Source organism: Peromyscus californicus, unplaced genomic scaffold, assembly GCF_007827085.1.
Source record: "Peromyscus californicus insignis strain IS unplaced genomic scaffold, ASM782708v3 Scaffold_12__1_contigs__length_115047231, whole genome shotgun sequence".
Lineage (NCBI taxonomy): Eukaryota > Metazoa > Chordata > Mammalia > Rodentia > Cricetidae > Peromyscus > Peromyscus californicus.
In genome coordinates this window covers 93,164,501-93,188,719 of record NW_026294413.1, presented here as the reverse complement: position 1 = coordinate 93,188,719, position 24,219 = coordinate 93,164,501, and the positions used below count along the sequence as shown (strand labels likewise).

Genomic DNA, 24,219 nt, shown 5'->3' with positions numbered 1-24,219 from the left:
AATTAATAGGTTTCAACTAAGTCAGAATCTCCTGCAAGCATCCTGGTTTTTAAAGCTCCTTGAGTGGCTCCAACATGGGATGAAAACCACTACTGGCAGCTTTCAAACTCTTCTAGAACACCAGTCTTCCTAAGCAACTAAGAATTAAAGGTCGTTTCAGTAGACATATTCTTTAATTTGCCATCACGTGGAAGTCCCTCCTTAGTATCACCTAGGAGAGAGATTGGGGTTGTGGGGTGGGGCAAGGAAACAAATAAAATTGGGCAGAATAAGGCTTTCACACCAATTTCCCCAATAGGGATTCCCATCTCACTCCTGCAAAGATCAGTCCGGGAACATAACTTGATGCTATGAAAAAGAAAAGAAACTAGACACCCCCCCTTTTTCTCCTCTTCTCTTCTTACTGTCTAGAAAGGAGGCTACATCAAGACACCAGACTTACCTTCAAATAATGCCCAGGTCACTTTCTTTTTCTCAAATGATGAATCTTCAGCAGCTTTGAGGGAGATCACTGAAAACACAAAGAGACAGGACAGCATGACACACAGCATCTTACAGCCCTGACCCACACTGGGACCTCAAATGGTGTCATGTGGTACCAATGTCTCTTAAATTTATAATTTCCGTATTAACAAAACTGCCTTAAATCATCACAACCCAGATACCCAGGAGAAACACAACGGCATACACCAAACAGCTGAGAAACCTGGGCCCCAGGACATGCAAAGAATTCTTTATGGGTTTGAAAGCCAGGAAATGGCAAAGCCAAAGTATAAATATAAAAGTATAAATGTAAATATAAAGAGTTTCTTGATGGGGGTCAAAACCAAATCATCATTTCCTTCATGATTTTGCCATCTTCCATGGTGCAGGGCTGCATATTTATTTCTAGACAGAAGTACCCGGAGTCATGCAATGGCGGGAATCAGGCCCTGAGCACCACTCTGTATGCAAGACACTCTGAAAGACAACAAACAGGCTCCTAGTCTTGAGATTATTTTGTCTTCTTCTGTTTGGTGGTTGATCACTGGATTTACTCTGCTTTCAGTGGAGAAAGTGGAGTTATAATAGTAAAACTTTGAACATCACACTAGGAAATTAAACAAACAACAACAAAACAAACAAACAAACAAAAAGCCATATACAGCATCAGGGATTGATCTGACTGTTCAACAGGACTTTCTGTGTGGACAGGAATGCTCCACGTGAGTGTTGTCCAGGTCGGCAGCTGTGTGTGGCTCTCCAGCACTTTAAACATGGGTAGTCTGACTAAGACATTGCATTTACAATTGGATCAACTCTCAGTAATTGAGACTTAAGTTGTCACATGTGAAGCGCTCTAGACAAGAGAACGGAGCACTTGAATTTCTAAAGGCAGGTGGAACGCAGATAGAATTATAATGAGAGACGAGCCATAAGGCAGACATGGCCTGTGTGTTCATTTCATTTCATTGGACCTCCTATATGTTTCTGAATTATCGTCATCACGGATTTCAGTTCTTATTTTCTACCCTTTTGTCTTTTTGGGGCCTTTATTGGATATTTGATTTTGAGGTGTCTTCTAGACAGCTAATCTTCGCTTCACGTGTGTCTCACCGGCCACAAAGCCTCTTTATTCAGTCTTTGTTTTCATGTGTGGGATCTTTCAGCTCCAAATTATCTCTCTAATCTTCTTCACACTCCCCAGTTCGCCAATGACTCCTCCATTTCCCCACCTCGTCTCCTAGCCAGGTTAATGACAAATTTCAAGAGCCATGCTTGACAACTTCCATAGCAATATGACCCACAGACTTGTTCTCCCAGCCGGTTTGGATTTTGACATGGTCTCAGTGTGCCTGAGAATTTTTCCAAATTGAATGTCAGACATTGATAGAAAGATCACAAAGTCTCCAGAAAACCTTCAGTTCTCTGAGAGCAAGGTGAAGATTGACGATCACCTTAACCCACTCAGGTTTGAATTGCTTAGGAGCTGTCAATTTTAGAGTCTGGTCTATTTCTTGGTTTGGGTTTAGTCCCTCCAGGTTCTGTAGCAGGAAGACTGGATTGTTTGTCACGATCCTCACATACCATGTTCAGGAACACCCAAAGCTCATTTGCCTGCAGAACATCCTGGCTGTCACTTTCTCTGCAGCTCCTGTTGAACAGTTCCAGAGGAACTTCAGGAAGACTCGTGTGTCTGATGACTGAACCCCTTCCCTGTAATGTTCTAGCATGTCTAAAACAAAGGGGACAGCTGAAGTACAGCTGTCATAAGTAACTGTGCAGCTGGAGAAGCGACTCTGTGGTTTAGAGCACTGGCTGCTCGTCCAGAAGAACCAGGCTCAATTTCCAGCACCCATGTGTCGTCTCACAACCTTCCATAACTCCAGTTTCAGGGGATCTAACGCCCTCTTCTGGCCTCTGTGGGCATCAGGCCTGTACATGGTACACGGACAGAGCCTACAAGCAAAATACTCACATACATAAAGTTTAAAATTAAAAATAAATAAATAAATGAATTGTGATTGGGGAACACACAGAGATGCTGTTCAGAAAGCAGAAATTCAGAGCGATTTCTCTCCCCTCCTAAAGGAAGCTCCTGTCCCAGAAGAACCCAAATTCTTTAAAATCAGTAGTTATATCACCTTCTCTTGGGATTTTTCTGGAGGTTGGCAAGCAGTGTGTGTGTGTGTGTATGTGTGTGTGTGTGTGTGTGTGTGTGTGTGCATGTTCAGTTCAACCTGGACCTCCAAGAATGAGCTCTCATCGCATACATGGTTTTGTGTGTGTGTGTGTGTGTGTGTGTGTGTGTGTGTGTGTGTGTAAAATATACTATCCAAACTCTACTTCCCCATCCTGCTCAATTTATTTTAATCCAGAACTCCTGTACTCTACTGACTGACAGAGCAACCAAATTTCAGAATTTAAAATAATAAGCATGTGTTTATTTTGCGAACTGTCCTGGGTCTGAAGGGGCTAGGGTATCTTAAGTGAGACCGTCATGTTGAAAAAGTGGGGAGCAATTGAAGTGGAGGAAAGAAGCAGCAGAGAGGAAGGTATGGGGGAGGCTTGAGCTTGATGGGGCTCCAGGTCCAAAGAAGCCTGATGTGCTGTCTATTCTGCATGTCATCCATGCACTTTGTACCCTTAGCCATCCATCCATTTCCTGAACCACCCTGAAGGGTTTTCACAACCTCAATCCTCAGTCTCCTAAGCTTGGGAAAGGATGATACCACAAAGTCCCGATGAAGACAGCACAGAGCAGGTGTAAACACCCTCTGAGGCGCTTAGCTCCAGGAAAGACAGAAAGGCAAGAGACGGGAGGGAGCATGTTTTCCTATTTTATATGTGAGACTGAGAGGGAATATCATCTGCCCCACAACTCCAGGGTCAGTATACAAGAGTTTAGACTAGAACCAGTTCTCAATTCCCACTCCAGACTCGGCATCCTGCATAGACCTGTGTGCCTCCTGTCCCTTCCTTACTCAGAAACATGTAAGGCTCCCCCACTTTCCTAACAAAACATGATAGCATCCTCGGCCTCCATTCAAGACCCCAAATATATCTCTTCTACCTTATTCTCACCATCCAGGCCTCCCTGTCTGGGTCTTGTTTATCCTGTTTGATGTGCCTTCTCTCATCCTTACAAGCAGAACCCCGGTGTCTGGGTGATCTTTAGGAAAAAAATCTCTCTTCTCCCCAGCCATAAATCCTCTTCCCTCTCTGAATTTCCACAGCACCCCACCCCTCTGATGCCGATTATTTTGTTAAATTCCATTGATAATTTTCAGGCCATATGGCCCAGGAGTCAGCAGCATCAGCGTCACCTAGGAATTTGTCACAAGTGCAGAACCACAGTCCCCATCCCAGACCTATGGCCTCAGAGTCAACTGAGAGCCTAGTGAGTCACATGCAAAATGTGAAGTAGGAGCTGAGGAAGACAGCAGAATCAATAAAGTGCTTATCCTGCGAGCATGGGGACCTGAGTTTGGATTTCCAGAACCTGCATAAGAGCTGAAAGAACTTAGTACTATTACTCTGCTAACAGAAAGAGTAACAAACTGCCCCAGACCAAATTCTCATCTTTAGATCAGAGACGGGTACATCTCTCATCCCTCTTCAAAAAAGCTTCTTGTACATGATGATTTGTACAGAGATCAGCACTGGTCAACATGCAGAGAATAAGAGACCATGTAGTGCTCATATCCCTCCCCCAAAGGCTCGGGGATTATTGTAGAAGAGGAATTAGACGTTTACAGCAAAACAGTGTTTTCCAGACAGGACAGGGCCATTGCACATAATGATTCACAGTGGCTGTGAGTGCATGCATGAGACCTATACAGGATCCAGCCAGCCAAAATCCCAGGGTCGGGGTAGGTCTTACGAAGTCCCACCCCTATCTGAGAGGCTACTGGCAATTGATAGTTGCTGTGGGAGGGAGAGTCAGTTTTCTTCAGGGATGTGGCCCCTGAGAGGCTACCTATGCTCCAATAGATGGTCCCACACCCATAGACATCTGAGCAGCACTAAAGACTCAGTGGGTTTAAAAAGAGGATCACATGAAGTTGGGATGGGAAAGTAGTCGTGGGGATGTACAGCTGAAATTGGAGGGAGAGGTTGGTTTGATCCAAACATTATAGGCATTATGAAATTAAAAAAATAAATAAATAAGTGAGTGGGAAAAATATCTGGGCATAGCAAAGCATGCTTATAACCCCAGTGCTGGGTGAAGATGGAGACTTGGGGATCTCTGAAGCTCCTTGGCCAGGCAGGCTAGCTGAATCCATGACCTTCAGGTACAGTGGCAGACTGTTTCAAAAACTGAAGGAGGAAAGCGATTGAGAAAAGACGTCCAACACTGACCTGTCCTCCACATGCGTGCATATATGCACACACTCACTTACAGTAACAGTGCAAAATGCCACAACTCTTGCACACAATTTTTAAAAAGGAAGTAAAGGGTGCAGTGAGCCCATGCACACTAGCCTGAAGTGCTCAACTGCTACTTGCAGGGAGTGGGGACTCAGTCAACTCACTGACGTGCCCGATGCCTTGGTTTTTAACAAGGGTGATAAGTACTTGTGACAGCACGGGTGAGGGTTACATGGGTTAGAAGGTATGGAGTGCTTCCAATTGTGTCTGAGACGTCATTGAATATCTCCATCCACAGGCAGCCCAACCCTTAAGAGCATAATGTTGCTTTTATTAACTACTATGATTCCCATGCCTAGAAGGGTTTTCTGCCTCAAGAGTCCTTTACATGGAGTGAATGGCAAGTTGTCCACATGGCCAACATGAAAGGTTTCTCCACTGCTGTGACTAACCTTCCAGCTGGAATAGGTTTCCATCCTCCTTAGCCAAGGCAGGTGCCCAGAGATCACCTCCATACATCCTCCAGGGGAAGAAGCCATGCTTCTGGTTTACTACGAGTGCAGGTCCTCCTGCCTCCTGCATGATGGCAGGTAACCAGTCCCACTTAGTACCACATGGAGACACATCCTAAGAGATCTCATAAATGGAGATTTCCAAACTGTGGGGACACTCACCCGCCTCCCCAGTCTAAGCAATTTGATGGGAAAGGGCAGTCATTTTGCTTGGTGCCTGAAGACTTATCTGCTTCTACAAAGAAACAAAAATTGCATGGGAACCCTGCCAGGGCTTCAGGAATTTCCCCCAAAGTTCTGTTGTGCCTATCTCCTTTCAGCTGTGAATCCTGTGTTATCGCCAGTGAATTTGACACAATGTCAAACTATGTGTCTGAGAACACAGACTGTAAGGAAACCCGGCTGTCTGATACAGCCTGTCCACAGCAAGGGCTTTGTAGTGGAGCAGCCGTGGCTCTGTTCCCTGTGCTGATGCACCTCCCTCTGTGGCACATGCCCAAGGCCGACAGAAACCGACCTTGACCAATCTTTCCTGTAGGCATGGAGTGAAAGAGACCTCTCCAGGGTGGATGGGTTGAAAGAGAATACCAATACTTGTACAAAGTATTTTGCTGGAGGCTGTCTAGAGCCCAGTCCGTGGTCAAGTACATCTTAGTATATGTGAAGCCCTGGGTTTGATTCCTACCACCACAAAACACAGAAACTGAAAGAAAAATATAATGTTTTTTCATCACAGATTATTCACATTGGCCCAAGATGTTCTGAAATAAAATGCAAATTTTTGTAAAATTTACTTGCAGTGAACTTGCTGGCCACCAGAAGACTGCAGGTTCTTTAACAGAAGTCAGCAAGGATGTGCAGTCAGCTGTACAGTCAGACAGTGGGGGAGGGAAGCAAACAGCCCTTGTGTCCAAATTGCTGGAATTTCCGTAACCTGACTGCCACTGGTGGGTTGCTCTGTAGATAGGGGCTGGGGGTTCTCGAGGGGAGGACGGACTCATCACTCAAGCTCCTGCAAATGAGTGGCTATTGCCTTGCCCACAGTGTAATTATTTACGTACAGTCCTCTCATCAATCGTGCCTGGATCCAGGAAAGTCAGGTGTAGGACCCAACCTCCTGTCCATACAGAATTTAGGGCCTCTAGTTCCCCTGTGGGCCTGCAGGGAGAGGGAGGCGGAGACGGAAGGAAGCTTTCTCAGTGTAGAGAGAGCCTTGACCACTGTGCCTATTGGTCAGTTGGTTCAAAGATCACAGCGATCACAGCGGAGGAGAGGAGCAAAGATTGCCCCTGCCCCAGTCAACTCCTGACTGCTGGCTACCTTCTCATTGCCCTGGGACCTGGCACCAGTAGACAGACCCTGGGTATCTTCTCAAGGATGCAGTGGCCCAGACAACTAAGCTGCCAGTTATTCTAGACCCTCCCAAGGAGAGCAGGGCAGGAAGAAATCTAATAAGTTGTGAGATCCACCACACTGCAGCCTTGCTCGGAGCTGCTGGCTGAAAGCAGCCACAAGATAAAAAAAGGAAGTTGCAGGAAGGAGATTGTAAAAAAAGACTCTCAGTCACATCCTTTGATGGGGCCTTAGGGAACCCACCCCTAGACAGGGGCATCGACGGCCTTGAATCCTAACTTGAAAGGAAAGCCCTTGAGATGTCCCTGGGAACGGTGCATTGAGGAGACCCACCTCAGTCTTTCTGTCCCTGCTGCTGGGCCAGGCTGGCTAAAGCATTCATCTAGATTCTGTGCGAGTTTGATCTCAGGGGAAGCTGCCTAGTACCTGGTAGGCCAGACGTGAAACACTTAACGTGTAAGACAATCAACTGGTTCTTGGTAAAATGGAGATTCTCTAGCAGTGCCCCTGAGTTTCTGGGAGTGAGTGAGGGGAGGGAGAATTTGGGAACACCTCTTAGAAGGGCCAGAGGCTCCAGATCCCAGGACCCCACATAGAGGAACCCTGCTTGGAAGAGACATGGGAGCCAAGCCCAAGAAGATATGGGAGGGGGGATTTAGGTCATGGGAGTCTTGGGCCTTGGCCTCCTGTCCAGCCCAGGACTGGATTTAGAACTCTAGTAGAACAATCTAGACAACACCTCCTTAGTACAGCCCAGGGATCGCAAGAGTAACAGCACACAGGAGTGAGCCTGTCAGGTAGTGTGTTCTGTTCCCAAGGAGGCCAGAATTCATGGGTTATGCGTCATCATAGAAGATATGCACAGAAGAACTTTAAGGAAAATTATATCCAAAAGAGCTGGATGGGTATCTGCAAGGATGGATGCATCTATTGTGTGAACTACCCCTGGGGAGATGTGAACATGGGTTTACTCTCCTCAAATAGGGACCCAAGAACCAACTCTAGCCAAGCCTGTCTTAGTAAACGAGGGAATTCACTGTGACTACTTATCAGAGCATGGATGGCCTCAAAATAATCACAACACAGAAACGTCTCACCCTAGCATGGATGACCACTTCCCCATGGTTTTATAAATGGGGTCCCCTTCAGTTAACTTTCCACTTCTTAGATACTTACACCTCCCAAGACCACTTGCAGTTGGGATAGAATTACATACTGATCAGGGTAAAGTGGAGGAGGAGGAGGAGGAGGAGGAGGTGGCCAGAACCTCAGATAAGAGTCTAATGACCCTCTCCATTTCTCCTTCTATGAGACAGCACAACAGGCCTGTGTTACGGGTCTCCTGTGGCACTAACAGCTGCCCTGGTTAAGATAGCAATGCACACTATGCTAGGAAAGTGTTCCACAGTCTCCCGGAGAGAACAGACCTTCAGACTCGGACTCTGGAGGCAACTTGAGTCAGAGAAGCCTTCCTCCAGGGACTATCCAACACCTTGGCATCTCACTCCCACTAAATGTGCTGCCTTAAAATGCATCACTAGCCATCATGTCCTTTTGTATTATCTGCATCTATGTTTTCTTCACTTTCTAGAATTATCCTTGCTCCAAGGTCAAGGTGTATTTATTTCACAGGAGTGAAGTGGTTCTGGAAACATATGCCTGTAGTCCTTGGCTAAAGCAGGAGGATCTCTGGAGCCCAGGAGTTGGAAGTAAGGCTGGGCAATATAACAAAAACTGTGTCTTAGCAGAAAACAAAAGAAATGAATGGATCGATTAGTCGGTCTATGATATAGTATCATATGGTATTGAATGGTATGGTATGATATTGTATAGTGTGGTATGATGTGGTTATGTATGGTACAGTGGGGTGTACTAGGGAAGCAGGCTACTCAAAAAAAATTGAAAGCAGAACCATGAGATCGTTATATATTGGAAGCTTTGGAAGAGGGCAGGGCAGGAGCCCCATGCCACCCAAGTCTCCTTTCCTCTCTGAAGCTTCAGAAGCCATGGAAACATAGTAACACACCAGCCTCGCAGCTCACAACTCCAGCCACAGAGCTCACAGCTCCAGCCACAGAGCTCAAAGCTCCAGCCACAGAGCTCACAGCTCCGGCATGTGCTGGCCCTGGACTTGCACTTCATGGGAGGTTTATTTTACAGATTTCTACAGGAAGGAGGCAGGATTCCTTAAGCAGAGGGTGATTCCTAGCTTTGTTGAAGAAGAGCAAAAGTCTAAGATCTGGTGCCCCGTGTGTGGGCCTTGCTAATTTGTACCCAAGGCTGGGAACAGATACCACCCTGTCCCAGTGTCCTCAGCTGCGTGCTACACAGATCCATGTTAAGAAAAATATACATAAGGTGATCAGAAAATAAAGGAATGAGCCAACGACCCCTTTGCTCCTAATTCAAAGTTAATAGGCTCACTATCTGTCCTTTTTCAAGGACCAGATAATTCCCAAGGGGAAGAAGTGTTAAAATGTAGCCATGTTCCCACTATATATAACTGGATCCACAAATTGGAGAAGGAACCACAGACACAGAGACCTCTGTTTCTGCTCTGAGGCTTGCCTATCACTTCCTTTCCTCTTTGTTTCTCCAAGGTCAGAGGCAGCCTCACTGGAGGTTCAGACAGAGCCGCATCTGTCAGGAAGGCCACTTGGTGACTTGCCTAGGGCCACTGCTGATAAACACGGAGGCTCCACCTTGTTCAGTTCAAGCCCCTCTTGCCTTTTGCACTCAGGCTAAGGCAAATTGCAAAAAAAAAAAAAAAAAAAAAAACAGCAAGCAAAGCAAAGGATTAAAAATAAATAAACTTCCCAGGGTGCCGGGGCAGTTGCAAAGGAAGTCCACATTCCTCAAGGGAACCAGCTACAGAATACAAGGGTCAGCATTCTGTGCGGCTAGGGAGCACTAAAGTGCATGACTTCCTTACTGACTCAGCCCCACTCAGCATCTGCCTTTCTGTCCCTTTTGGCCATTTCAATTGGGCATTTTATTATGCCAAAAGTTTAAGTCACTCATTCACTTCTTACATGTAAATTATGTTCTGGACCCTCTTCTGTGCCCATGCACCGAGTCACAGGTGAGGGACACTAAAGCAGAATTGGCAGAGTACTGAAATCCCTGGCCAGGTTACCTCGACAGCCTGTCTTCCCATCACTGCCCACCCCACTCCACCCCCCTCAATCTGCACCCCCTGGATTCTTTGGGTTTCTCTTTCTCTTGCTTAGGCCTGAACTGCCTTTGGTTCTGACATGGCAGGGCCCATCATGTCTGTTGAAGCCCTCCTGTGTTCCAAGCAGGATCGTAGGGCTCCCTAAAGTGACCTCTCGTATGCATCCCAGAACTGAATTCCTGCCTTCCTTCAGTGTCAAGGACATCTGCTGTACAGTACTGCCTTTTCATCCTGTCTCCTCATGCCCTTCCCCTGGATTAGGAGGCTATGATCCAAGGTCAGCAGGGATGCTGTCTAGCTCAGGCCTCTTTGGGCACCGTGTCCCAAGGACAGCTTTATAAATGAAAGCTTCCTACGTGGGAGTTTGAGATTTTTATCTCCTGACATTTTACAAGACTGGTGGTGGTTGGCTTGTGGTTTGGTCCAGTGAAGAATGTGTCTGAGTCTAAATTACACTCTGGTTGTCAATTTGTTTCTTCTGAGTGTCTGGACCTGTTGACACTGTAAACACCATGATGTGCGCTTGCTTAATTAAGCAGAGCACTAAATGTTTAGTAAATCTCATTCCTAATTATCCGTTCCATGTCTCCAGAGAGAAGGGATTTAGTTAACTTCTTCCATGGAAACCTGAAGTATCTGTTCCCTGTGGTGTTAAGTTCAAATCTAATTATTAAAATTACTAAGTCCCCTCTCACACTTTGGGGTCAAATACTCAGATGATAAATTACGTTCTGATTTCATCTTTGCCCCTCAAACATTTTTTTTCTTGTAAATTGTGCTCATGTGTGCGCTCTCTCTCTCTCTCTCTCTCTCTCTCTCTCTCTCTCTCTCTCTCTCTCTTGCTCTCTCTCTCTCTCTGTGTGTATGTATGTGATGTGTCTGGGCATGATTCATTCATGTGTTCACATGTGAGCACGCACATGCACAGAGCTCATGTGGAGCTGTTTTCCCTCACTTTCTGTCTTCTGAGGGGGGATTGTTTGTTTGCCCTGTGTAAGCCCAAGTAGTTGTCACAAAGCTTCCGAGATTCTGCTGTCTCTACCTCCCAGCTCCCCAGAGATGCACTGGGAATTACAGCCATCCCACTGGATGCGGTTTTCAGGCGGGTTCTGGGAATGGAACGCGGGTCCTCACACTTGCGTGGCAAGTGCTTTACACACTGAGCCACTGTGCCACCAAACTTTTCAGGTAACAGCGTTTTTCCATTGAAAGCTGACTTACATAACCTTAAATCAACCAGCAGTCTGGCTCCTCCAACTCTGCTGTTTGTGGTTAGAGTAAAACCCCGGTTGAACTGCAGAAGTCCGCAGGTTGCTGCTGTTCTGAGCATTTCACTGTTGATGGGTGATGAGGGGAGCACCCCCTGAACATGGGGGGCAGGGAGGTCATCTCAAAATGTTGATCTGTTTCTGATCCCACAGGCTGCTAAAAACGTGGCTGAAAAACCACCAAAGGTCTTTTTTTTTTTTTTTTCAGAAACTCCGGAGGACCAAAGCCATTGCAGCCATCACAGCTGAAGCCTAAAGTGGAAGACAATGCCTCACACCCACCCAGGGCCATCAGGATGAGCCCCGTAAACTAGTCTATCTAGTTTTTAAGCAGTGACCACGGGATGTGGCACCAGGATGGACGCTAGGCCCACGCTTGGTCACAACCCTATGGACCCTCAGGCTTCATCTTGGAAACACCGCTGTACACAGTGGAAGGAACAGCAAGGCTTGGGGATCCCACTGTGGCCGGGGCCATGCTGACCGATCTATGGAATCTGTGTTTCCTGGGATGGACCTGGCCAGATCAATGCCCGAGAGGGACAGGTGTAGGGGTCATAACGGGGAGACTCACTGATGAACAGGAAGCTCTCGATGGTGCCGGCAACATGCCCTTGACTTCTTGGCCTCTGAAATTGTGAGCTAAATAACTCTCTATTATTTATGAGTTACCCAGTCTCAGGCATTTTGTTACCGCAACAAAAGAGTGAACTAAGATACATACCCAGATAACTGAGTCCACTTAGCACCAGAAGGTACTTTCCTCCAGTGCAACTTCTTCGCTAAGCCAACCATAGCTTCTCTGATTAACAGAGCAGACTCTCTCCCCAGGGCTGTCACTCATTTCCTTACATTTGTCTTTCTTTTGGGATTATATCTGTGTTTCTGGAAATGTGTTCTCAGAGTTGCTTGTGTGGTCCCACCAAATGTCACCCGTACAGTATTTGGCACACTTACCTGACTTCCTAGGGTTGTCAGGCTGATGTGTGCACGCACAAAAATGACAACCGCCGATATACTGTAGTGTCACGTTGCACAAGATCATCTAATCACTTTCCATTAGCCCTTCACAGAGACAGCCTCCAGGTGACAATCCTATGATGCTGAAGATTCACGTGCCCCCAATGTATTACTCTGCCTGCCTTCAAATTGAATCTCATTTTGTTATTTCCTGCCTGTGTTTCTTACCTCTCTGGAATCATTTTTATTATGCTGTACTGCTCGTCGATGTTAAGAAACATTTCCCAATTTTGTATTTTTTGAAAGTTGGGGAGGGTGATGTGATTGACAAAACAATGAAGTGCAGCCAAGCCTGACATTGACCCCGATGCTTGCACAACGTCAGCAGCACTCTGACACCATGCACCATAGAGGACTCTTTAGTCCCCATTCTCTCTAAGCAGGGTTGTTAAAACCCCAGCAAGTGTTGCGGAGCACAGGGCACCCCCACACTTGGCCTTTGCTTTTACCTTCAAGAAAGACTCCACTGACAAGCTCACCAATAAGCTGAGGCTGACTTCATGGTCCTCGGGAGACGCAAGTGTTCACTCATCATTTCTGCCTATGGATGTGCGTCACATCACACCAGCAATCTTCAGTGCACCCAGGAGCGATTGCCAAAAACCCAACACACGATTTGCTGACGGGCTCCAATGTCTATTTCCCCACATTTCTTTTTTTTTTTTTTTTTTTTTTGGTTTTTTGAGACAGCATTTCTCTGTGTAGCTTTGTGCCTTTCCTGGAACTCATTCTGTAGCCCAGGCTGGCCTCGAACTCACAGAGATCCACCTGTCTCTGCCTCCTGAGTGCTGGGATTAAAGGCGTGCGCCGCCGCCGCCGCCGCCGCCGCCGCCGCCGCCGCCACCACCACCCGGCCTTCCCCACATTTCAAAACCCCTGTTCTCTGTCATAGTCTAATAATTTTCCACTGAAAATGTAAAACAGCAGCCCTATTGGCATAGTTTTTACTCCACCAAACTGCTACTTATTTCATGCACACAGGCTCCAGGGTATGGCCAGACCTAGAGCGAAAAAAGCCACAGGTACATACACAGAGCAAAGTTAGGCAAGGGGGGCTGAAGTTATTGGGGTGTGTTAATTGGTTTGTTTGGATCGTGGTTTTTCACTGTTGTTCCTCCCGTTTTTATTGTGCATGGCATTCATAATGCATTTGACAAGCACATGAATCCACCACCCACAGGATGCAGCCTGGGTGGGACAGGGTGAAGGCTATGCACAGTCTGCCCCTGTATATCAGCTCTTTTACTAGCTCTCCCACTCAAGGAAGCAGGCCAAAGCCCAGTGATATGAATGGTGTCGATAATATCCATGGATTTCATCCACTCAACAGCCTGGCTGTGCACTTCCTAGCAATGACTCTTAACAGCCAGATGACTTCCTAGTCTTCTCCCTCCTCTTCCAAGGGAAAAAAAGTTCTGTCCTTTCTATGGAATGACCACTCACAGGCACAGAAGTAATTACAGCTAAGGAAGATGGGAAGTCCTAAAAAAAAAAAAAAGAATGCCAGGTGGGTAGAAGCATGGGAATGCCACTGTGAGCTGACAGGCTTTCTCTCTTTCTCTCTGACAGACTTACAGAAGGGATGCCTAAACAGGGGCTTTAGAAACTCCAAAGGGAAAAGTTCTCCAATACAACCCCAGTGACCTTTCCAGTGAGTTGATTAGTAGGGACCACAGATGTCTCAAATCCAGCATTTTTTTACTAAGGCAACTGAGTCTCTAACAGCCTCTAATAGAAAATGTGATTAGGACAGAAATCCCAACAGAGAAGTTAAATTCGTGGTAGAATCATACAAAAAGAATGCAGGTAAATGGTTTTAAAGTACTGGCCACTGGGACATGGATCAAAAAAAAAAATCATGACATATAAAGTCACAGACACTCTGATAAGCAACTGAAAAGGCCACATCCAAGTACACAGGACCCCGTGCAGTGCCAAAACCAAGTCAACAAAAGTCATACTTGTCAGCAATAACCAATCCCAAACTGTGCGCATGCATGGGAGGGAGGGCTAGATTTTAGTTACAACGATGAAATACTGAGAAATAGACAAAAGAAAAAATTTCAGGAGTCCTGTGTGGATATATTTTCATAAGGTACTTAGAAAACTAGAATAGATGAAGGAACACAGGGCTCCTGGATAAGAACAACTCCATAGCAAAGATGGACAAATTGTGCCTATGGTTATGAGTTTTCCCTCCAAGAATTTGTGTGCTACAGGCCTGGTCCCAGCAAGCCACTTTCAGAGGTGTTGGAACCTTGAAGGAGTGGAGCCAATTTGGTAGCTTATTGGGATACTGCCCTCAGGAGGGATTAAGGGTTTTGTTGTTGTTGTTTTTGTTTTGTTTTGTTTTTTAGATCCCGTTACAGGAAGGACAAACATGGCTTAGATTCCCCCTCTGGCTTCCTGTCTCACCATGTAACCGCCTTCTTGCACACATGCCCATCATGATGCCCACTGCCATACTGTGCTACATCCAAGAGGTCTCTTATCAGAGCCAAGCAGAAGCAGCCACCCAGTCTTGGGCTCTGGCCCATAAAGCTAGGACTTACATAAACCCATTTTCCTTATCAAAACCCCAAGCTCAGGCATTTTTCCATAGCAACGTAAAACACAAAAAATATTATCAATGCAATAATAATTTTAAAAGTCAACATACCAGTCAAAACCTCACACAATATCCACAAACCTAGGTAAGCTGTTTCTCAAGATTATTTTAAAGAAAAATAAATCATATTAGAATAGTAAAATACATTAAAAAATCTGTAACACACAGAGAAACCCTGTCTCGAAAAAAACCAACAACAACAAAAATCTGAAACAGTGACAATGGGGGAACTTGTTTTATTCTCTATATATAATTATATTCTCTAATGATAATCTTATAAACAAAAATAAATTATCTTTATATAAAAATGGATTTCAAAGAGATAAAAACAAAGTTTTTCACATTAAAAGTATGTGAGAGAAAATTATAAATACTTTTATAAGTGTGTGGTTGGAAATACTTTCCAAGATTAGATTCCAAAAGGTATTCTGTATAATTAATTAATCAAGTGTAAATTATACCCAAAATAAAAACAACTTCTGAAAAAGGAAGGCCACAATGGAAAAGGATGACAAGCTAGACTACACAAATCACCATAAAATGTGAAGTATTTGTATGATGTAGTATAGTACTTGAAGTCTTAGCTAGAGCAATAAGACAAGAAAAGAACTAAAAGGTATACAAACAGCAGAAGAGGAAGCCAAAGTATTCCTATCTGCATATGACATGATTCTATACATATGAGACCATAAATATTTCACCAAAAATGACTGGTAAATACTTTCAGCAAAGTGACAGGACACAAAACACACAAAAATCAGTATGTGTGTGTATATATATATTCTAAAAAAGAAGTCAGGAAAACAACACAATTCCATTCACAATAGTCATAAAAATTATAATAAAATACCTTGGAATAAACATAACTAAGGAAACAAAGGACCTTTACAATGAAAACTTTAATACACTAAAGAAAGAAATCAGGGAAGACACTAGATGGATGGGCCTCACAGTTTATGGACCAACAGAATCTATACTATTAAAATGGCCACCCTACTTGTGGTGGTTTGAATGAGCATGGCCCCCATAGGCTCATATATTTGAATGTTTAGTCACCAGTTAGGGGAACTCTTTGGGGAAGATTAGGAAGTGTGGTCTTACTGGAGGAGGTGTGTCACTGGGAGTGGGCTTTGAGATTTCAGGAGCCCATGTGTGCCAAGGCCCAGTGTCTCTCTCTGCTTACTGCCTGTATATGAGGCTGTAAAACTCTCAGCTACTGCTCCAGTGCCACGTCTGTCTGCTCCTGCCATGATGACCATGGACTAACCCTCTGAAACTGTAAGCAAGCCCCCAGTTAAATGCTTTCTTTCATAAGAATTGCCTTGTTCATGGTCTCTTCACAGCAATAGAGCAGGAACTAAGACACTACCAAAAGCAATCCACAGATTAGATTTAATGCAACTCCAATCAAAATACCAGGACCTTTCTTCACAGACATAAGAAAAATAATCTCATAATGTATGTGAAAACACAAAAGACCAAGCCAAAGCAATGCTGAACAAAAGGAGGTGTTATCATGCCTGATTTCAGTTACATGCAGAGCCAAAGCAATGAAAACAGTATGGTGCTGGCAAAAAACAGACACAGATCATTGGAATAGAACAGAAGAGCCAAATACACTCTATGTGACTACAGCTACCTGATCTCTGACAAAGACACCAAACAATACACCAGGGAAAAGACAGAGCCTTCAACAAACAGTGCTGAGAAACCAGGACTTCAACATACAGAAAACTAAAAGTCCATCCTTACCACTCTCCCTGCACAAAACTCATCTCCAAATGGTTAAAGGACCTCAATCTAGGACCTGATAACCCAAGGCCATTAGAGAAAAAAGTAGGGAATATGTGTAGATAAGGACCTTGTGAGTAGGACTCTGGTGGTGCAAGAATTAAAACTAACAGTTGACAAATGGGACCTCAGGAAACTAATGGGCTTCTGCCCCCCAAAAAAAGAGTCAGCTATGCTGTGGAATATTTGCACACTGCGTGAAGATGTGCTGCTGTGATAGGTGTAGTAAAAACCTGAACGGCCAATAGCCAAGCAAGACAGAATAGGCGTGATTTCCAGGGATAAAAAGGAAAAGAAGGAATTTAGGCACACAGAGAGTTGCCAGCCAAACACAGAGGAAGCAGGATGTGCAGTATGGAGATGAGGTAACAAACCCATGTGCCAGAATGTAGATTTTAAAATATGGGTTAATTTAAATCAAAAGAACTAATTAGGAATAAGTCTAAGCTAGGGCTGAGCTTTCATAATTAATAAGTCTCTGTGTCATGATTTGAGGGCTGGTGGTCCCCATGACAAAGTACTGCTCCATGACTAAGTGAACAGACAGCTGGCAGAATGGAAGAAAATTCTTGCAGCTATACAGAGAGGATTCATGTGTGGGCTATACAAAGAACTCAAAGAACTAAACACCAAAAAACCCAACACCACTGAAAAGTAGATCGTGGAACTGAATAGAAAGTTCTCAAAGGGGAGCACAATGACTAGTAAACACTTTCACGTGTTCAAGATCCTTAGCCATCAAGAAAACACAGATTCAAGCCACACTGAAGACTCCATTGCACCTAATCGGAATGCCCAAGAGCACAAATGAAGGCCAGTACTCCCATGGACATGGAAAAGGGGATGCTTACATGGTTTGGTGGGTGTGCAAAGCAGTGAAGCCACTGGAAATCAGTATGGAGGTTTCTCAAAAAATCTAGAGCTAGATCTACCACCTGACCTGGCTCTACCACTGGTACCTAAAGGTCTTTATATCCTACCAGAAAGACACTGGCTCAGCCATCTTCATTGCTGCTCTATCCACAGTAGCTAGTGAATAGAATCAACCTGTGTCCACAAACTGACATCTGGAGAGTGAAAATGTGGCACCTACACACAATGGAATATTATTCAGTTTAAACAACAAAAAGAAAAACATAAAAGAAAATGAGCGAAGGGAAAGGGAGACAAGGAGGAGAAATGGGAAGATCAGAGACTGAGGGAGGAGGAAAGTGAGCAGGGAGAGGAAGGAGAAAGATCCTTATCTCTGGTGAAGTCTTGCAAGCTACCTCGATCTTTGCAGCAGGTTTTCAAATAAATGTTCTGGAAGGAGCTTAGCTTCATTCACTTAAAGCAGATTCACATGAAATAATAAACTGATTGCTTAATTAAGGGCAGTAGACCTTTTTACATATGCTAATTGGTAGCATTCGCCAAGAGACTTGGTATATGACTCCAGGATATATTGAACACATAGACATATATATTGCACACACACACACACACACACACACACACACACACACACACACACACGCACACACTCTTCAACAACGAATCTCATGCTGTAGAGCCAAGAGATCATCTTTGTGGTTTGCATCCTCAGCCACTGTATTTTTTTTGTTTTCTTTGCCAAAATACATATTTATATTAGCAGTCATTTGTTTTCTTGAATTAATTTGCGTAAGGAGGGAACATACACAGCATTTTTGCAAATATATCAAACCACAAACCATAACACCAGCCCCAAAGACAAGTGGCTGCTTCAAAGACCCCCCACATGGATTATCTCCTTTAACATGTCCCTGATTACACAGGACTGCAAAAATACCTATCACAGATGGAAAAAAAAGTCATCTTTTAAAATGCTTACCAAAACAATGTAGCTTAAAGGCTTTAATATGACATATTGTATAATAAAATTAGCCTCTCTCTCGTATTTTCAACAATCTACTTTTCTCTGTGGCTCTCTTGATCCTGTGTGGAGTTAAATCCAAGCTTGACACTGTCAGAGACACAACTGGAGTCACAATAAAAAGGCATTAAAATTGCTGGAGGTGTCTTTGTGATTAGAACATTGAACACTGGAGATAAAAATGACAGCCTTCCAACATGGTGTTTGGTAGCCAAGATATTTGAAAAACGCAAACTCATCTCCTATCTGCCTGCAGGAAGGGAGGACCAGCCTGGGGCCTTCACCCTTCCTGACTTTCAGACTTCACAGTTAGCTGAGACCCAGGCCTGGCAGCGGATCAGGAACATGGCGCTGCCCCATTGACAGGGCTAGAAGTTTATGTCAGGCCCTCCCATCATGCACCTATTTTAGGGTACCAGGCACCCCTAGTTAAGGTGATCACAGAGGCATAGCCCTGAACAATGGGCTGGGCATTGACAAAGGTTTCATTCCTAATTAAAGTCTAGTCTCATTCCTTGGGACCTTTCTCAACTAGGCTCAGCCTTGGTTTAGGAACTGTTGAACAGACAGAGTTACTTAACAGTTCAAGGCCACATGTCTGTGAAGACACACTTGCCATACAGTGCCAACCTGAGAAAACTCAAGGTTTCCAAAGACCAGTCCCTACCTGATCATATCTGAAAATACCTCATCTTCCAGCCTCTGTGGTAAGGAAGGATCCTGCTTCTGGAAGCTTCTTATATACTTAGACACATCCATGTGGACCAAAGACCCCACTTGTTTTTCAATATCATCACCCTTTGAATCTGAAGTGTCCCCATAGGCTTAAGTGTCGAAACCTTGGTCCCCAGCTGCAGGTGCTAATTGAGGAGCTAGCAGACACTGTGGGCAGTAGAACCTTGCTGGAGAAAATGGGTCCCTGGAGGTGGGTACCTGGAGGTCTACCATGTCCAGCCTCACCCTATCATGTCCTTGGCTTTCTATTGGCTGTGATGTGAGCAGCCCTCCACCACCCCATCCTCCCACTGTGTGACAAGCTGGCCTGCTGCATGGGGCCAAGCGGCTGCATCCTGAACACTAAAACAATAAACCATAATGAATCTTTCCTCCCTTAAATGATTTCTAGCTGGTATTTGGTCACCACACCAAGAAAAGTAACAAAGAACATTGCTTTCTGTAACTTGCATACTCCACGGATTCAGTATACCGTGTCCCACACAGTCACCTCTCCCACTTCCCTCCTTCTCTCTCAGAAGCACAAAGTCTCAGTACAGGTCCAGAGTAAGCTCAGTTCAGGCCGAACTCTACCAGACAACTGACCACTGTAAGTGGGGTCCAGCTTTCTTTACCTGACAGCACATAGTCCAATATTTCAGGCAGGACATGGTGTGCACATAGGTAGTCACTCACGCCTCTGTCCTGGCTTCCACACCTACACTCCACGTCAGCCACAGTGTCCCAGATCTGTCCTCTTCTGCGTGACTTGACTCACAGGCCTGTGGCCTACCGAGGCCACAAGACTTGTACTATACTAACAGAGGCAATGAGCCAACCAGCATTTACAGAATAAGAAATGCAGGGACCCCTGACCTCCACACACTGCGCCTCCTCGGGGACGCCAGTCACACTCTTACCTCTCATCTCTGTCGCTGAGGAGCCATTGGACCAGGCTGTCCACTTGTTTCGGTGCTTGCTGATCTCTTGTACTTTGCAGACATACTGCCCCTGATCTGCTGGCCGGAGTGTCAGGACAGACAGCCTGTATAGTACTCCCCGGCGCTCCTCCAGCAGACGCAGCCTCTTTTGGTTGGCAATACGGCTGAAGTTCCCATAGTACTGAATTACCCGAAGCTTGGTCATTTTCACCATCAAGGCCTCCTGGGAGCCATCAGGGGCAAAGAACCAGCGCACAGCCAGCAAGCTGTCCTTCCGTCTCTTTTGGGAGACGTGGCAGAGGAGAGTGGCATTTTCCCCTTCCAAGTAGTCAACCACAGGTCCTGGGGACACAGTGACATTGAGAGCACCACATACCTCTGCAAATGAAAAGAGTAAAGGGAGAAAGGATGAATGAAGGCTACAGCCTGATTTCATGCAGTCAGGCCATTGCCCATTGCCAGGGAGATGCTGCGTGCTGCTGGCATCTAGATACCCTGTAAGGCCAGAGGGGCAACGGTTTCAATACTCTCTACATTCATTCCCCAGTCTCACTGTGACCGAAGGGCTGGCTCCTCTATGGGCTTCATGGGCATTCACATTCTTATCGATGATGGTCTCCTTCACATGATGAGTCAAACACTGGCCATCTGAACAGACATGTTCTCAAACATGTTTTAATCTGCCACTAACATTCAGGTTACATATATGAATCAGGGCTTTGGAGAATCTCTTGAAAGCTCAGCTCACACCCCACCTTCTCCACTAACCTCCCCAAGGTGTGTTTTAGTCAGTGTTGACAGGGCTGTGGGTCATAGTTGTTTAAGGCAGGCCAGAGATGCAACCTGTGACGGCCTGTCAACCAGGGACTGCATCTGTCTCCCTGCTCACTTCCTTCGTCTCAGTGAGTCCATCTCTAGGCAATGATGGTCAAGCAGGGCCACACGAGTGCTAGTGGGCTGGAACGACCCAGGATTCTCAGTGGCTTCTTTGGACTCGAGATCTGTGTGGTCTCAGAACAGAAAGTGCACAAGCTCAAATAAAAAGTGAAGGAGTCTCTGGAGCCAGAGGGAGATAGGGTTCTCCCAACACCCCGAAAGATGCTGCAGAATTTCAAGTCCTGTCCACCACAACCTGCCCTTTGATTTCTTAGTTCAAACCAAGCCAGGGGTAGCCCACACCTAGCTACAGTTCTGTTCCTGAGCTGACTGACCTTCAGTGAAACACCCCAATACCCACCAGAGCATCCAGGCTACCTGAACCTAGAGAAGCTGAACACTGGTGCCTTTTTCATGAACCACTTCCCGTGGTGTGCCATGAGTGATACAACACAGCCACACCACCCTGAAGCTCGTGGGAGGGGCCTTCTCACGTGCAGATGTCCTCAGAACCGTTCTACATCACAGCTTTCTTCAGGGTCCCAGGGTAGCACAGGAAATCACATGTCAAGACATAGGTACTTGAGAGACCTTACCACAGACTGGATGGAAGGTGGCCTTCTTGCTAGAAGAATCCCCAGCTTAGCACAGGATATCATATGTCCTGAGAGGGGTGCTTAAGAGACCTGACCAAACACTTTCACAAAATAGCCATCCTCATAATAACAGTCATTGGTTGAATGAAATGAATGAATGATCCACCCATTCATGAGGACAGAGTCCTAACTACCTCTTATAAGCTTCATCTCTTAGCATCTCACAATGAAGATCAAATTCCCACCCAAGTTTCTGAGGGGATAAGTCACATTCAACTCACAGTGGACATGCTCTTGGCTAGTTTAAATAACTTAACATTTGGAAAGTTATGTTCTGAGGACCAGTCTTCTATCCTTTGCCCCTCTTAGCAGCTAAGTGCTAAACTCAGGACCCTCCAGAATAATGTAAGAACTTTAACTCAGTTGTATCCATCAGTTCCCTTTGTCATGCAAGGTAACATTTGCAAGGGGAGTTAGAATAATATATATGGGGGGGCATTATTCATCACCTCACACCATGACAGCCTTTGGTTAGGGGAAAGGTCACTGGGTGCTATCCAAGCCTTTCTTTCCAGCAATGAGGGAACATGAGAAATGCAGATCAACAGGTATCTGAGAAGGCTTGCCTTAGGCTTAGGGACCTCTGGCGTCACTTTACAGGGCAAGGGTCACTCTGCACTGATTTGGTTAAGTCGACACTCTTGGGCTATCTGGGAATGTCCTATAGGCTGCTCCCTGCCCTCCCCAGGGACAGTGCCATTGCTGTCAGAAGTCCACCACAGTGAACCAGAATAGTGGCCCACACCTTCCATGCATCTTGCCCACCTGGCTGGCACCTGGCCTGGCTGGCACCTGGCCCACATGGACAGCACTTCCTCCTGATGGCTGAGGTTCATCTGAAGTGCAGATGGCCTAATGTTGGAGTTCCCTGGTGAATGAGGAAGCATCTGGGGCCCCTGGCTGACCCCTATTCCATTAGCCGCTGAGAACTGGACAGAAGAGAGAGCACCAACATCCAACAGCTGGCTTACAGAACCCAAGGCCAGCCTGCCCCACCCCCAAAGGCTCCCGCTGGAGCCGGAGGGGCTGGGAAGAGAGGAAATGGAAACAACATGGGTGGGATGAAAGCAGACTGAATCCTAGGCTCCAGCTCCCCATCTCCCCCCCCCCCACACCCCGTTAGCTCTACATGAAGAGGGGATTATTTATAGTGACTGAAACGAAGAGAATGAGCCAAGTGCTCCAGGCCCCATGGGAGGCCAGATTCCATCCTGGAGGCAAAGTTGGAACCCTTCTCCTCCTGTCCTCCTGTGGCTCAGGCTCAAGGCCCTGTCCCCAGCTTCCGGAAGTGAAGGGGCTGAGCTCAGAGGGCACCCTTTTCTCTCTAGCAGCAAAGGGACTGTGCTAACCTCCTCAGAGGGCACCCTTTTCTCTCTAGCAGCAAAGGGACTGTGCTAACCTCCTCAGAGGGCACCCTTTTCTCTCTAGCAGCAAAGGGACTGTGCTAACCTCCTCAGAGGGCACCCTTTTCTCTCAGCATGCCCTTCTGCCTCCCTTTTACCTCATGTTCTCTTACATGATGGTCCAAACACTGGTGTCTCCCATGGGGGTACAAAGACATTCATCATAGACTGCATTGTGAAGAGCCCTAGGCTATTCATACATTGAAGTACTAACCCCTAGTTCCCCCAAATGTGGGTGTATTTGGAGGTAAGACTAAGTTAAACGAAATCCTTAAGGTGTGTCCTCAGATGATGTGAAACAATTTGACTGGTCACCAGATGAGAAGAGACACATGCAGAGGAAGACTGAACACATGCAGGAAGAAGACACCACCTCAAGCCAAGCAGAGACACCTCAGGAGAACCACCCCCACCCCCACGACCCCTACACCTTGATCTCAGATTTCACCCCTTGTTAGTCAATGTGTGTTTGTTGTTAAAGCCACTGATGTGGTAGCGGGCAGCTGCATACAGCCCTATTGATGAAAGCTCACCCTAACCCCTCACCTGCCGCAGACTCTGATCCTTGCACACGCCCAAAATGGTGTGGAGACATAGAACCTGAGATGGCTAAGTACCTCTGTCAGAAAAGCTTTGCTGCAAGTCACGAGCTTTCAGCAATGGGGCCCCTCGTCAAAGCAGGTGCCATGAACGAGCCCTCTCCATCCCTGGAGCTGGAGGCTCCTTATGCCAAGCATAGACATATGGAAGCTCGGCTTATGTGCAGACAACCAGAGCGCTGGCCCAGCCAGGAAAGGGTGAGCGTAGACAAGCATAGACTTCTTAAGTTAAGGGGCTGGTTTCAGCACTTGTAGAGAGAAGCTTTAACAGTTCCTGTCCAACCATGGTCATTGTGTCCCCTGTGGTTCAACAGAAAGGGGGAGGGGGAGAAGCAATAGGAGGCATGATGGGGGATGGGGGGTGGACACACAGGCCAGACAGACTGAATGACAGAGCATGTTCAACCTGTGTGAGGAAAAGGCACATGAGTAACTGCTGGCCCAGCATGAGGGACCGCACAGGGTAGATGTCACTCACCCTTCCTCCTCCAGCTGATGTAATATAGCAGCTAAGCAGGGGTGACCCTCACTCCCTGACCTAAAACACTATCACATTAG

The 24,219-nt window shown here is 46.0% G+C and overlaps 1 protein-coding gene across 1 annotated transcript in view; it reads right to left on the bottom strand.

Annotated features, from left to right (window-relative positions):
- Vstm4 (V-set and transmembrane domain containing 4) overlaps positions 1 to 24,219 on the bottom strand; it is an 85,519-nt gene that overhangs the window by 58,472 nt on the left and 2,828 nt on the right. Inside the window, exons 2-3 of the mRNA XM_052733906.1 lie at positions 20,107 to 20,505; positions 443 to 511 (exon numbers count right to left, since the gene is read on the bottom strand). Coding sequence (XP_052589866.1) covers positions 443 to 511; positions 20,107 to 20,505 — 468 coding nt within the window. The remainder of the gene's footprint in view (positions 1 to 442; positions 512 to 20,106; positions 20,506 to 24,219) is intronic.